Source organism: Rhinopithecus bieti, unplaced genomic scaffold (assembly GCF_001698545.2).
Source record: "Rhinopithecus bieti isolate Rb0 unplaced genomic scaffold, ASM169854v2 scaffold_79532, whole genome shotgun sequence".
Lineage (NCBI taxonomy): Eukaryota > Metazoa > Chordata > Mammalia > Primates > Cercopithecidae > Rhinopithecus > Rhinopithecus bieti.
The window spans coordinates 1,125,187-1,139,910 of record NW_016830370.1 but is presented as its reverse complement, the minus strand read 5'-3'; the positions used below and the strand labels follow the sequence as shown (position 1 = coordinate 1,139,910).

The window sequence follows — 14,724 nt, the reverse complement described above, 5'->3', positions numbered from 1 at the left end:
CCCAACTTTCCCACCGGTCCCCTTGCCCTGAGCGCCGCCTCCGCCTGGCTGTTCCTGAGTGGCCTCTTTTAGAATAGGCTGGTGTCGTGTGCACAGCGCTTCGCTGAGTTCTGTGAGTGGTTCTGCCACATTATGGAACTTGAGGAGGGTGTGGGCGCCCCTGGTTGTTGGAGACGTTCAGAAATGAAGACGGGTGTCCAGAGGCAGGGACTGGCGTCTGCAGGGGGGCAGTTGCGGGAAGAGCGCTGAGCTTGTGGGGTCTGCGCTGACTCTGGGTGGGGTCTTTAGTGAGTTGCTGGACAGCCCGTTGGGGTTGGAGCATTGACGGGTGTTGAGGAAACTCCGCAGGTTTTCTGTCAGAAGAAAGACATGGCTGAGCCTGGGCTGGAGGGAGACGCTGGTGTCTGCGGGAGGCGCGGCCGGGTTTTGCACATGCGCGGTCCTGCTGGGCACTGTCCTGTTCCTCCAGGTCTGCTCCCGGGGAGAGGGGACTGGGAACTTAGAGGAAAGAAGTTCTGAGAAACGTCCCTTCCCTGCACCCTGCTGCCAGCCCCCACCCAATGCTAACCCACTCCTGAGCACGCCCACTGGGCATTCGCATGGCCACACTCGTCCCAGGACAGGGTTCTAACCTCAGGAATTGTGGCCATGGCAGCTTTGCTCCTAGCTTTTTCTGCCAAGAACACACACAGTGCCCAAAAGACTCCTGGTTCATTTCAACCCCGGATCTGTGGCAGGAATCTGTTTTCTTCACCCACCTAGGCTTTGGACCACCTGATCCTAATCTCCTCTGCCTTTATGGACTCAGGAATCAGTCAGAGCTTAGCCCTGCCTGGGCCTGAACTTGTAGCACAAACCAGTCCTTTCGTCAATCCTGCCTTGCCCCCACCCAAGGATCTTGATAGCACCTTTCTTCTGCGCTTTTCTTCCCCACAAATCGTCTTTCCTGTGCACACAGTTTGCCCGAGTGCATCCCTCATGTGCCACAAGAATTCAGACGTTAGTGAGTTCAAGACCATGCCTTTAGACCTGGCTGTTATAGGACCAAATACAAATCAGAAGAGGCTTAATGCTTTCTCTTTAGAATAAGGGAAGAATTTTTGCTCTTCTCCCTTAAAGCATTTAGTTTGAAATTTTTTATATTTAAATATTTTCTCTGCTTATTTGAAATATATATAAATCATTTTAATCTGTTAACTAGGTGATTTGTCTTTTTTTACTCAAAATTGTCTTTATCTAGGACATGGAAACTATTTCTTTGAAATGTGAATAGCAAGAATATACACCTTATTCCACAATTTTTTTTTTTTTTTGAGACGGAGTCTGGCTCTGTCGCCCAGGCTGGAGTGCAGTGGCCGGATCTCAGCTCACTGCAAACTCCGCCTCCCGGGTTCACGCCATTCTCCTGCCTCAGCCTCCCGAGTAGCTGGGATTACAGGCGCCCGCCACCTCGCCCGGCTAGTTTTTTTTTTTTTTTTTGTATTTTTTAAAAAGACGGGGTTTCACCGTGTTACCAGGGAGGGTCTCGATCTCCTGACGTCGTGATCCATCTGTCTCGGCCTCCCAAAGTGCTGGGATTACAGGCTTGAGCCACCGCGCCCGGCCTTTATTCCACAATTTCTGTAGGAGAGTAGGAGGTTGCTTTCAGCAGGTACCTGCCTTCACGTTTCAAAATCTGCCTTCTGGCCCGGCGCGGTGGCTCAAGCCTGTAATCCCAGCACTTAGGGAGGCTGAGACGGGCGGATCACGAGGTCAGGAGATCGAGACCATCCTGGCTAACATGGTGAAACCCTGTCTCTACTAAAAAAATACAAAAAAAAAAAAAAAAATAGCCGGGCGAGGTGGCGGGCGCCTGTAGTCCCAGCTACTCGGGAGGCTGAGGCAGGAGAATGGTGTGAACCCGGGAGGCGGAGCTTGCAGTGAGCTGGGATCCGGCCACTGCGCTCCAGCCTGGGCGACAGAGCGAGACTCCGTCTCAAAAAAAAAAAAAAAATCTGCCTTCTGTCACTAAGCTGTGGGAAGTTTATTTTCCCTTTGAATATTACCAATTAGAAAACCCAGATGACCTCCTACATTACAAGGTGAAAGTGTAATAAACTGTGTATGATACATGGTACTGTCAAGTCTTCTACTTGAGAGCTAATTATGGTGTCTCTCTTTGTTTTGGCAATCTCTTAGTAGATTGCCTGTAATGCACATCACATTTTGTTTAATTCTATAACACATTTTCTTGCAGTTCTGTTTTTGTGGAGAGTATTTTAGGATTGTAGATGATTTTGCTGTTAGTTACATTTTCCACACACTGTCAAGAATTACTAGATCTTATACAAAAAGTGCCCACCAGGCTTCATCTTGGAGAAAAACCTTTCTCAGGATTATGGTCACAACCCACAATTGTGCGACAAAGTGCAGCAAAGTGCTCCCCAAAGCTGCAAACGAAATGATCTCTCTATTTGGGATCTGCAGTCCCTTCTATAGCAGTTAGACTAGTTTTCTACAAAATAACTTTTTAAGATAGCAATCAGTTTTTCCACCTCTTTCAGTGCACCAGGCATCTTCAGATCTGACACTGAGTCAGAGATCATGGGACCCGTAATTCCAGCCAGGATCACACATGTGCAATGATTAAACCTGAGAACTTCAATTCTCTCCCTTCTCCCCTTGCCCAAATGCCCACAAATGTGCATAGCTTACTAGCCCTCCAAGTCTTAAATGTGCAGTTCCAAATTCTGAGTTTAGGTCCTGGGATTTGAGAGAGGAACAGAACTTTTATTTGAGAAATACAAGTTCTTTTAATTACGAGAACCAGTGATGTGTTAAAATGAGACCACAGTCCGACTACTGTTCCCCTCTTTGAACTATTTGTCTTTTGAAATTACTTGCTATTGCCACAAATGGATATAAGTTAACCTGATAATGCCATACTGGACACTATAACCCACACCTTATAGCTTAACAATGTATATAGCCAATCACTAACCAAAGTTACTTCTATAAACCAGTAAGAATTTCTGACAGTTTTCTGTCAGTTCCCGGTGCCTTTCTTTTTGCCTTTAAAAATATACTTGTAATGGCTTCTAATTGGAGTGTATATTCAGGGCAGCTTTATGGTCCAGGGTTGCAATCTTCAAGCTTTGGCTCAAATAAACTCTCTTATATTATGTTTACCCCAACTTTTTCCTTTTAGGTCAAAATGGTTTTTTTGTTTGTTTGTTTGTTTTTGAGATAGAATCTCACCCTGTTGCCAGGCGGGAGTGCAGTGGCACGATCTTGGCTCACTGCAACCTCTGCCTCCCAAGTTCAAGTAATTCTCCTGCTGGGACAACAGGCACACGCCACCATGCCCAGCTGATTTTTGTATTTTTTAGTAGAGACAGGGTTTCACCATGTTGGCCAGGCTGGCCTCAAACTCCTGACCTTGTGATCTGCCTCCCAAAGTCCTGGGATTACAGATGTGAGCCACCGCGCCCGGCCAAAATATTCTTTAGAAAGTGTTGAAGGAGTCTCCAGGAGGTGATCTCTCCTAGTTTTACTCTGCTTGCTATAACCCCTAAGAATGCTGAGGCACATTAATCCTACCTAGAATCTGCACATAAAAGCTGGCCTCTGCCTAGGATTCTCAAGACTGGGCCAGATTTTGGGCAAAAGACATACAGAAAACTCACAGAAGGCATTTTCTGCATCACGAGAGGTCAACATAGACATCATAAGCCCCACTTTCAGAGTGGAGCCCTTTGAGTTTTCCAGATCTTCTCCAATTACCTGGTATAGCTGTGTGCGAGACTTCTGGTGTAAACAGAATCCTGTGGCAGAATCTATAAGTGTAAACAAGCACTTTAGCAGTGGGAGCTCAGTGCCACAAAATCTCCAGAGCCATAGTCACAACTATGCCTCCCTGTAGACTGTGTTATTGGAGTAGAGTGCTTTTGTCCTTCCCCTTGCCTTAGAGTTGAAAAGGGACAGGGCTTTCACATCTGGATCCAAGATCTGCAGCTCCACCAGGGCTGTTCCATTTTCTGTTTGCGCTCCACAAAGTCAGTCTGTCTCTCCTGCCTGGATCACTATGGGGGCAGCATCTGCCCAGAGTCGCTGGGGACACTCTCACCAGCATCTGTGAGTATTTGAGACATTTGATGATGTCCCTTGCAGACTGGGGTAAGTCTGACCCCAAGGTCTAATTCTGCTTCCATTTCAGAGAAAGAGAAATGATTCATCCAGGTTTGTTCCTCCCCTCACAGAAAGAATCTCCTTGGTTTGTACCCAGATAAGAGTTGCTCCAGTTTTCTGGTATTGGTGAAAAATGAGGAGTTCTGAAGACTCAAACTGATCAATAAGCTAATTGCTTCTATTTCAGATGTTCATTAGAAAAAGTCATGAAGCAGTCATGGTTGCTACCATCAAACTTGCAGTCTAGAGCACATGAATAAATGGTTGAATTCAGCATCATGTGTTCAGTACAAAGATGGAAACTGTACAGGCCACTTAAGCTTCCTTTGGGCTACTTCTCCTTTAATGTGTTTGTGAGGTTTTGTTTTGTTTTGTTTTTTGTTTTTGTTTGTTTTTAATAGACAGTATCGCTCTGTCACCCAGGCTGGAGTGCAGTGGTGCTATCCCGGCTCACTGCAACCTCCACCTCCCCGGTTCAAGCAATTCTCCTGCCTCAACCTCCTGAGTAGCTGGGACTATAGGCGCCCTCCACCACGTCGGCTAATTTTTTTTGCATTTTTAGTAGAGACAGGGTTTCACCATATTGGCCAGGCTGGTTTCGAACTCCTGACCTTGTGATCCACCCGTCTCAGCTTCCCAGAGTGCTGGGATTACAGGCGTGAGCCACCGCACCCAGTCTGTTTTGTGAGTTTTGATGCCACTACGTGAATGGCTATTCATTGACAGAAGAGAAATTGTTATTATTTGTATTGTGTTTACTTTGCTAAGACTAAATATTTAACTTCTAGTATAATTGCTCTAGAGAAACATAAGGGTTTTGGTTAAATTCCTTGTTACTGTATGTTATACAAAAGACAGAGAAGTGGCTAAAATAGATTAATATTTCACAAATTCTGGGAATCAAATTTCTCTTGGGCAGGCTTAGAAAAGACAAAACCGAAAGTACTTAGTGACAGAGAGAGCAGAAGCCTAGGGCCCACTTTCTGTCCCATCCCTGTCGAGATCCACCCTCTTCTGGTCCTCATCCAGGTCTGAGGCCACACTGAAATCTCTCACAGAACTGATTAGTAGAGGAGATCAGAGTTTCGGGTGGCTACTCCTACCTTCTCTCCAGAGCTGGTGCCCACAATTTTCTGAAACCCAAAAGCCAATAAATAGGGAAAAACTATTTACCTTGGGGCCTTAAATCTTTTCTATAAAATTAAAACTAGTGTTTCTAGAGACATCCCACCTAGCAACCTGTTCTTCATCCCTGCAGATTCAGGGGCTTTTTCTTACAAGTCTCCAAGTAAATACAAACACAAAAATAAAGAATTCTTCTGAATTGTACTTAACACTTTCTTTTGGTTCTCTCCCATCTATTTATATTTAGCTATTATTCTATACATTAAAAAAAAAATCAGTCAGGGGAAACAGAAAGGAAATGGAAATTCTGGGCCCTGCATTTAAATCTGGGAAATATGGGACACTTAGTTTCTACCTCCGAGAATGTTATGAGAATTAACACACATAATGTGAGCTTCCCATCACAGTGCTCTGTGACATATGTCTGAGCACATATTACATGCCCCATAAAGATGGCATTAATGCAGGTGCCCATGTTGTTTTTCAGATGCAGACTTAACTCAGACATTGCCACCATTTCCAACTTCTGTAACCTTACAGGGTCTACAGAGAATGCCATGTTTCAGAATGATGATTGGTGGTCTTGTCTTGGGATAAAAAGTATTTGTGTTGTGATAACGGTGTTGGGGTAAGGGACTCTGTGTGCTGTGTGTCTGCTTTCTCTAACTGAGTGGTACTATAATGGGTCTAGAGAGAGGAGCATCAACATTAACAGGAGACTTGCTGTAAAAAGCTAATTCATGGACCCTTTTCAAACCTGCAGAATTTTGTTACTTACAGTGAGGACTTGAATATCAAATAATTTATATGTACATTGAAGCTTGAGAGGCAGTGCTTAGCTCAGTGACCTTCAGCCCAGTCTTCCAGTAGGATCACATGGACAGTCTGAAGAGAAACTATCAGTTGTACCCTCTTCACAGATCCTGTCTATTTTTCTGGGTGAAAACATCCTTATTTTTAAAATTCAGTTCCTTGCATGATTCTACAGTGAGGCCAGGGTGACGCATGAGGGCTTCCAGATACTTTACTGAAAGGTGAGTTCACGCTTTGTTCCAGGAGGTCACAGGGCCTACTCTGCTTGGTTTTGGTAGGGGCGTGTCAGTGTAGCCCATTATTTTTGTTGCAGCAACAGAAACTGTTGGAATGCCTTCCTTTTTCTGCAGAGCTATAGAATACTTTAGAGAACATTACTGTATTGAAAGTTATTTTGTCAGATAATCCCAGTCAGTCACAGGTCAGAACTAGTTCTCTTAACTCATTTCACCTGTAGTCAAATTAAGAACTCTGTCACTTGATACGTATGTATTTTCAGGAACTCTTAACATTCAGGGATGTGGCCATAGAATTCTCTCCAGAAGAGTGGAAATGCCTGGATCCTGCCCAGCAGAATTTGTATAGAGATGTGATGTTGGAGAACTACAGGAACCTGGTCTCCCTGGGTGAGGATAACTTTAATACATAATTCCTAATTCACCTCAGAGCTTTATTTTATTCCTTTGAAGAATTTCTCCTGGGAACTTCTATGTTTTATCTTTACATAAACCTTCTCTTTTCTTGAGCTATTTTGAGTCCTTCACTCTAGATTAGTGGTAATTCTAGAAGTTCAATGACATGAAATATTGTTTCCCACATCTTAAAATCCAATTTGCACTAGTTATTTTTTATTCAGTAATACTGGGTAGTGGAACTTAGAACCTGCAGATTTAAAATACTTAAATATTCTAAAGATTCTGTCAGGAAACAATTTTTGGATTAATTTTCTAGAATCTTCCATAATATCTCTCTATTCTGCTTAGCATAATACTAGGTTGGTAATTGGAGAATCCCCAACAATACTCATGTTATTTTTTTTTTTTTTTTTTAAACAGGTGTTGCTATCTCTAACCCAGACCTGGTCACCTGCCTGGAGCAAAGAAAAGAGCCCTACAATGTGAAGATACGTAAGATCGTAGCCAGACCCCCAGGTAGGTGAGAGTGAATGAAGCAGAGGACACAGGCAAGGGGACCAAAGGTCAAGAAGGAAGCCAGGCCTTAAAATGTGGTTTGGGGCCGGGTGCAGTGGCTAACGGCTGTAATCCAAGCACTTTGGGAGGCTGAGGCAGGTGGATCATGAGGTCAAGAGATGGAGATCATCCTGGCCAGCATGGTGAAACCCCGTCTCTACTAAAAATACAAAAATTAGCTGGGTATGGTGGTGTGCACCTGGAGTCCCAGCTACTCAGGAGGCTAAAGCAGGACAATCACTTGAACTCGGGAAGTGGAGGTTTCAGTGAGCCAAGATCACACCACTGCACTCCAGCCCGGTGACAGAGCTAGACTCCGTCTCAAAAAAAAAAAAAACAAAAAAAAACAGGTAGTTTGGGAAGCTCTGCTCCAATGAAAATAATTTCTGAAAAAGCTGCATTTTTTCTGTCTCATGCTGTTAATCTTCAAAGAATTCTCTTTTTGCTTTAGTGATCTCCCTTTAAGTTTACAGGGAGAACTAATGTCCACTTTATCGTTTATAAGGGGGCTGCATGATGTGACTGCTGTTCCATTGCTTTTGGAGACATTGAAATATTTGTGTTATTGAGGAGCTCTATGTCAAAGTATTTTTTTCAAATATTCTTTTTGTGTCATATCTGAAATGTGTAACGTGAGTAGTGGACATACTGGGATTCGGTTCAGAAATCCCAGGAACACCAGGGACAGATGTTGCGTCTTTTCTACTTAGTGTTCCTTAATCCTATGGAGGTTGCAAATGTAATTCTACAAAAATTCTTACACAGCAATTTTATCAGAACAATAAGCACTTCCCAAATATGAAAAAAATGTAATGTTATTTCACTTCAAAATGTTACTGTTTTAGTATAAACTTACTTGTAATTTAAACTCTATATGTGCAAATTTTGAAATTATAATATAGTTTAAAGCATGGGTTTCTAACATTTTGGCTTCCCTGGGCCACACTGGAAGAAGAATTGTCTTGGGGCACACATAAAATACACTAACACTAATGATAGCTGCTGAGCTCGGATCACCTGAGATCGGGAGTACGGGACCAGCCTGACCAACATGGAGAAACCCCGTCTCTACTAAAAATACAAAATTAGCTGGGTGTGGTGGCGCATTCCTGTAATCCCAGCTACTTGGTAGGCTGAGGCAGGAGAATTGCTTGAACCCAGGAAGCGGAGGTTGCGGTTTGCCGAGATTTCACCATGGCACTACAGCCTGGGCAATAAGAGTGAAACTGTCTCAAAAAAAAAAAGTTTTTGAAAAATTTTTGTGATATCCTCCACCACAGAAGATAAGCAAAAAAAGTCCTTGCATTCAAAGGGTTGGACACCACTGGATTCAAGTATCTACTCACCTTCTGTATTTCTTAAATGCACTGTATCATTAACCAGCATAAATGTGCTATGTCATTTACCAGCGTAGAACATTGCTAAGTGTATGTTAAGCTCTCAATTATTCTCTTATTTGTTAATAACTATTATAATTTTGTCTTAGTAGGAAGTCTGTTGAGATTCTGTCTTTGAAATGTATCTCTCTGTAGCTATATAAAAATGTGTGTCTTACACACACACCTGTATAAGTTATTTAAGTGTGTAGTAAATTCTCACTTAACATTGTTGATCGGTTCTTGGAAACTGAGGGAAGCAACATATTGTTTAAGAAAACTAGTTTTCCAGAGTTTAATTGATATAAACAAGAGTTATGTTTGAATGGTATATAGCAACATTGTTTTATTTAGCAATGCAGTTTTTAAGAACCTAATTTGAACATTAAGTGAGGACTTACTGTACATCTGTGTTTGTGTGACATGGATTTTTCTGATAAGTAAAAATTACATAACTTTAATAGGTACAACATGATGATTTGATATGCATCTACATTGTGAAACAATATAGTCAAGTTCATGAAGAAATTTATTACTTCACCTGGATAACCATTTTGTTTGGTAGTAAGAACACTTAAGGCCTACTGTTGTAGCAAATGTAAAGCATACATTATAGTATTAACTATAAATGCAATGCTATTTTGGTAATCTAATGCTAATATACATTAGATTTCTCAGATTTACTCAACTTACAACTAAAAATTTGTACTCTTGAACAACATCTCACATTCCCACCCTAGGCACTAACAACTACCATTCTGCTGTCTGCTTCCATGAGTTTACAGTTTTAGATTTCCTATCTAACTGAGAAAATTTAGTTTCTTTGTCTTTCTGTGTTTGGCTTATTTCCTTTAGCATAATGTTCTCCAGGTCTATCCATGTTGTAAATGGCTAGATTTCCTTCTCTCTTATGGTTGAATAGTATCCTGTGTGTGTGTGTGTATATATATATATATGTATATATATACACACACATACACACATACCATATATTGGCTATTGTAAACAGTACTACAATAAACATGGGGGGGAAGATATTTCTTTGAGGTACTAATTTTATTTCCTTTGGTAGTATGCCCAGAAGTGGTATTGCTGGATTATATGATACTTCTAGTTTATTCTTTTTTTTTTTTTTTTTTTTTTTTTTTTTTTTTTTTTTTTTTTTTGAGATGGAATTTCACTTTTGTTGCCCAGGCTAGAGTGCAATGGCACACTCTTGGCTCACCACAACCTCCGCCTCCTGGGTTCAAGTGATTCTCCTGCCTCAGCCTCCCAAGTAGCTGGAATTACAGTCATGTGCCACCATGCCCGGCTAATTATGTATTTTTAGTAGAGACGGAATTTCTCCATATTGGTCAGGCTAGTCTCGAACTCCTGACCTCAGGTGATCCACCCGCCTCAGCCTCCCTAAGTGCTAGGATTACACGAGTGAGCCACCGTGCCTGGCCTAGTTTATTTTATTTATTTATTTATTTTGTTTTTTGAGACAAGAGTCTGGCTGTGTCGCCCAGGCTGGAGTACAGTGACTCGATATCGGCTCACTACAAGCTCCGCCTCCCGGGTTCACACCATTCTCCTGCCTCAGCCTCCTGAATAGCTGGGACTACAGGCGCCCGCCACCTTGCCCGGCTAGTTTTTTGCATTTTTAATAGAAATGGGGTTTCACCGTGTTAGCCAGAATGGTCTTGATCTCCTGACCTCATGATGCGCCCACCTCGGCCTCCCAAAGTACTGGGATTATAGGCATGAGCCACTATGCCCGGCCGGTAGAGTTTTAAAAAATTTTGTTTTTATTTTTTCCTTTGATGTGCACAAGCTGTTTACTTTGATGCAGTCTCACTTGTTTATATTTTGTTTTGTTGTTGTGCTGTTGATGTCATTTCAAAAAAAGTTATTGCCGAGACCAATATCAACAAGGTTTTTCCATATGTTTTCTCCATGAGTTTTAAGATTTCATGACATTTCAGTCTTTCGTTTTGAAAGTTTGAAATTAGAAAGCATGATGCCTGCCAGACAAGGTGGCTCACACCTGTAATCCCAGCACCTTGGGAGACCGAGGTGGGCGGATCACTTGAGATCAGGAGTTCAAGACTAGCCTGGCCAATATGGTGAAACGCTGTCTCTACTAAGAATATACAAAAACTAGCCAGGCGCGGTAGTGGGCACTTGTAATCCCAGCTACTCGGGAGGCTGAGGCAGGAGAATTGCTTGAACCCAAGAGTCAGAGGTTGCAGTGAGCCTAGATCGTGCCACTGCTCTCCAGCCTGCGTGACAGAGCTGGACTTCATCTCAAAAAAAAAAAAAGTATGATGCCCCCAGTTTTTTGTTTTGTTTTGTTTTGTTTTTGAGACGGAGTCTGGCTCTGTCGCCCAGGCTGGAGTGCGGTGGCCGGATCTCAGCTCACTGCAAGCTCCGCCTCCCGGGTTTACGCCATTCTCCTGCCTCCGCCTCCCAAGTAGCTGGGACTACAGGCGCCCGCCTCGTCGCCCGGCTAGTTTTTTGTATTCTTTAGTAGAGACGGGGTTTCACCGTATTAGCCAGGGTGGTCTCGATCTCCTGACCTTGTGATCCGCCCGTCTCGGCCTCCCAAAGTGCTGGGATTACAGGCGTGAGCCACCGCGCCTGGCCTTTATTGAGATTTTTTAAGGTAATTACTTTGAATTCTCTGTTAGACATTTTCTAGATCTGTGTTTTATTGTTAGTCGTTCCTGGAACGTGTTTAGTTTCCTTTTGTGCTGTTAGGTTTGCCTGATCCTTCATAATCTGTGAAGCCTTGTTTTGATGTTCTTGCATCTGAAGTAGTAAATACTTCTTTCAGTCATTATAGACTAGTTTGGGGAGGTAAATATCTTCTATTGGATTTCTGGGCTGTTGAGATTGTCACTAAGATCACAGTCAACTGAATTGGATCCTGGTCACGTAACTACTACTGGGTCTACAGTGAAGTTCATGCTTGGTAGACCTGTTATTAAAGCATCAGACAGTTGAGGATTCTATTTTCTGAGGATACTGAACTTTCTTTAAGATCTTGATCAATAAGACTCGTGCTGAGAAAAAAAACAAAACCCAGTTAATATCTGCAAATGGAGATGCTGATACAATAAATATGAGCAGGTGTGGCTCCTGCTATTTCGCTCTTGCTGGATGTTTGGAAATGTCTAACCCCGTCATTGGACAGGTTCCTAGATGAGCAGCACTGACCCTTCATCACAGCTGAGAGGGTGTGGAACGATTCACAGGGCTGCTTCAGCGTACACAGCTGAGACCAAAGTCTTCAGGTTTGTTTTTGGGTTCATGACATTTCTCCCTCCAGATTTCTGGGTGGGCAGGACTTCTCCCAGACTCTAGCTGCCAGGGATTGGAGTCTGGTTATAGGACTGCTTCACAATTCACAGTGGGAATAAAGTCAGCCAGCATGTCTACAGGGGCACATATAGCTGTGCTTTTTGGCAGATCACAGGTTAGGAAAAACTCCTCCTGGATTTTGTTTGCGTGGACTTGGAGCCAAATTGTAGTGCCACGTCAAGATCCACCATCAAATGAATATTGTCAAGCCTACATCCAGGGGCACAGATGGATATTTCTATCTGTGGGTCCCTGTGTGAGTAGGATTTCTTCCACATCATGACTGACATGTGCAAGGGGTGGATTTTGGGGTAATTCAGAGATCACAGACAGAGCTAACATGTAAAGGCCTTTCACCTGAGATACAGGACATTATGAATCCTCCTAAGTGTCTTGGCAGATGATGCTAGTGACATAAACAAAACCAAATGATCTATAGCTGTGTTTACAATGAGAATCAGTTACATTTCATTCTGTAGCTGGAACTATTGTAGTCAAATATGCCACTCAAGCAAGGACATGCCCTCTCAATGCAGCCCTCCTCAGTCTTCAGTTTGCAGTCTTACAAATGGGTTCCAAAGTTCCCATAAAGGTTGTTTTGTCAGGGCTTAACTGCTGCATTTTTGTTAGTGTAGAAAATGTGGGTAGAAAACCTATTCTGCCATCTTGCTATGTCACTCCCCTTATATGTTTCACTTTCCGGTATGTTCTATGTCAAATTTATCTGATTACAAATTCAGATTTTCTGAAATAAAATACTCAGATTTACACATTGTGTAATAACTAAACGTATTGAAATGCTTCATTCTCAGAGCATTTTATTAATTATTGAAATGCATTTGCTTTTACTGCAGTACATTGCATGTCAAAGATTCAAAATGCCAGCTCTTCATAAGTTCACAGTTGAAAACTAGTTATTTAAAGGATTGTTTTTATGATACGTCTATATTCAGTATTTTATAGGTCAGAATTTTTTTTCTTGTTTTCAACTGTATTTTACTGGGGAGTCTCTTTTCATGTAGGTTCTCCTTGATCATTTACTTTTTTGTGTGTTTTTAATCTTCATATTTGTATGGTAATTTTCCACTTTGTACCTTTTATGACCATGTATAAATCATTGGAGCAAATTTATATATATATGTGTGTGTGTGTATATATGAATGACATTTCCGTTGCCTATAAAAGTTACCTATGTGGTATTTGCCTGTATAAATATTGCCCTACTTTGTTTATAAATTATTTATTTTCTTGGGTAGTCATCAGTGTTTCCTTGTGTAGGTGAGTAGTCAAAGAAACCGTAAATTTACCATCTATTTATTGTTTGATTATATGTTACTCTGTGAGAGAAACACTTGTTATTTGAAGGTGATTTTTTAAAAATGTAACCTTTTTAGGTAGATGTAAATATTTAATTGTGATGAAAAACATAAAATTGCCATCTTAAACATTTTCAGGTATACAGTCTAGTGGAGTTAAGTGCATTTACATTATTTTGCAATGGATCTTTTTTTTTTTTTTTCAGACGGAGTCTCTGTCTCTTGCCCAGGCTGGAGTGCAGTGGCCTGATCTCAGTTCACTGCAAGCTCTGCCTCCTGGGTTTATGCCATTCTCCTGCCTCAGCCTCCTGAGTAGCTGGGACTACAGGTGCCAGCCACCTTGCCCAGCTAGTTTTTTGTATTTTTTAGTAGAGGCGGGGTTTCACCGGCTTAGCCAGGATGGTCTCGATCTCCTGACCTCGTGATCCACCCGTCTCAGCCTCCCAAAGTGCTGGGATTACAGGCTTGAGCCACCACGCCCGGCCTGCAATGGATCTTTAGATTAATTTTATCTTACAAAAGTAAAATGTAGTACTCAATAAACAAACTGCCCTTTTCCTCTCTTCAGCTCTTGGGAAACACCATTTTACTTACTGTTTCTATACATTTGACTGATTTTTATATTGGTATCACTAATTGATATCTGTTTCTTTTTGACTATTTTTTTTAACATAATGATCTCAGCCTTTGTTTTTGTAAGATGTGTCAGAATATCTTTCTGGTTTTTGTTTTTTGTTTTTTTTTTTAAATTAAGTTCTAGGGTGTGTGTGCACAACATGCAGGCTCGTTACATAGGTATACATGTGCCATGCTGGCCTGGTGCACCCATCAACCCATCATTTACATTAGGTATTTCTCCTAATGCTATCCCTCCCACGACCCCATGACAAGCCCAAGTGTGTGATGTTCCCCACCCTGTGTTCGAGTGTTCTCATTGTTCAGTTCCCACCTATGAGTGAGAACATGCGGTGTTTGGTTTTCTGTCCTTGTGATAGTTTGCTCAGAATGATGGTTTCCATCTTCATCCATGTCGCTGCAAAGGACATGAACTCATCCTTTTTTATGGCTGCATAGTATTCTATGTTGTATATGTGCCACATTTGCTTAATCCAGTCTATCATTGATGGACATTTGGGTTGGTTCCAAGTCTTTCCTATTGTGAATAGTGCCACAATAAACATACATGTGCATGTGTCTTTATAGCAGGATGATTTATAGTCCTTTGGGTATATACCCAGTAATGGGATGGCTGGGTCAAATGGTATTTCTAATTGTAGATCCTTGAGGAATCGCCACACTGTCTTCCACAATGGTTGAACTAGTTTACAGTCCCACCAACAGTGTAAAAGTGTTCCTATTTCTCCACATCCTCTCCAGCACCTGTTGTTTCCT

The 14,724-nt window shown here is 42.0% G+C and overlaps 1 protein-coding gene across 1 annotated transcript in view; it reads left to right on the top strand.

Annotated features, from left to right (window-relative positions):
- The window catches only part of LOC108524377 (zinc finger protein 141), a 162,020-nt gene that overhangs the window by 135,319 nt on the left and 11,977 nt on the right, over nt 1-14,724 (top strand). The window contains exons 2-4 of the mRNA XM_017865434.1: nt 1,889-1,892; nt 6,605-6,731; nt 7,161-7,256. Coding sequence (XP_017720923.1) covers nt 1,890-1,892; nt 6,605-6,731; nt 7,161-7,256 — 226 coding nt within the window. The 5' untranslated portion in view covers nt 1,889. The remainder of the gene's footprint in view (nt 1-1,888; nt 1,893-6,604; nt 6,732-7,160; nt 7,257-14,724) is intronic.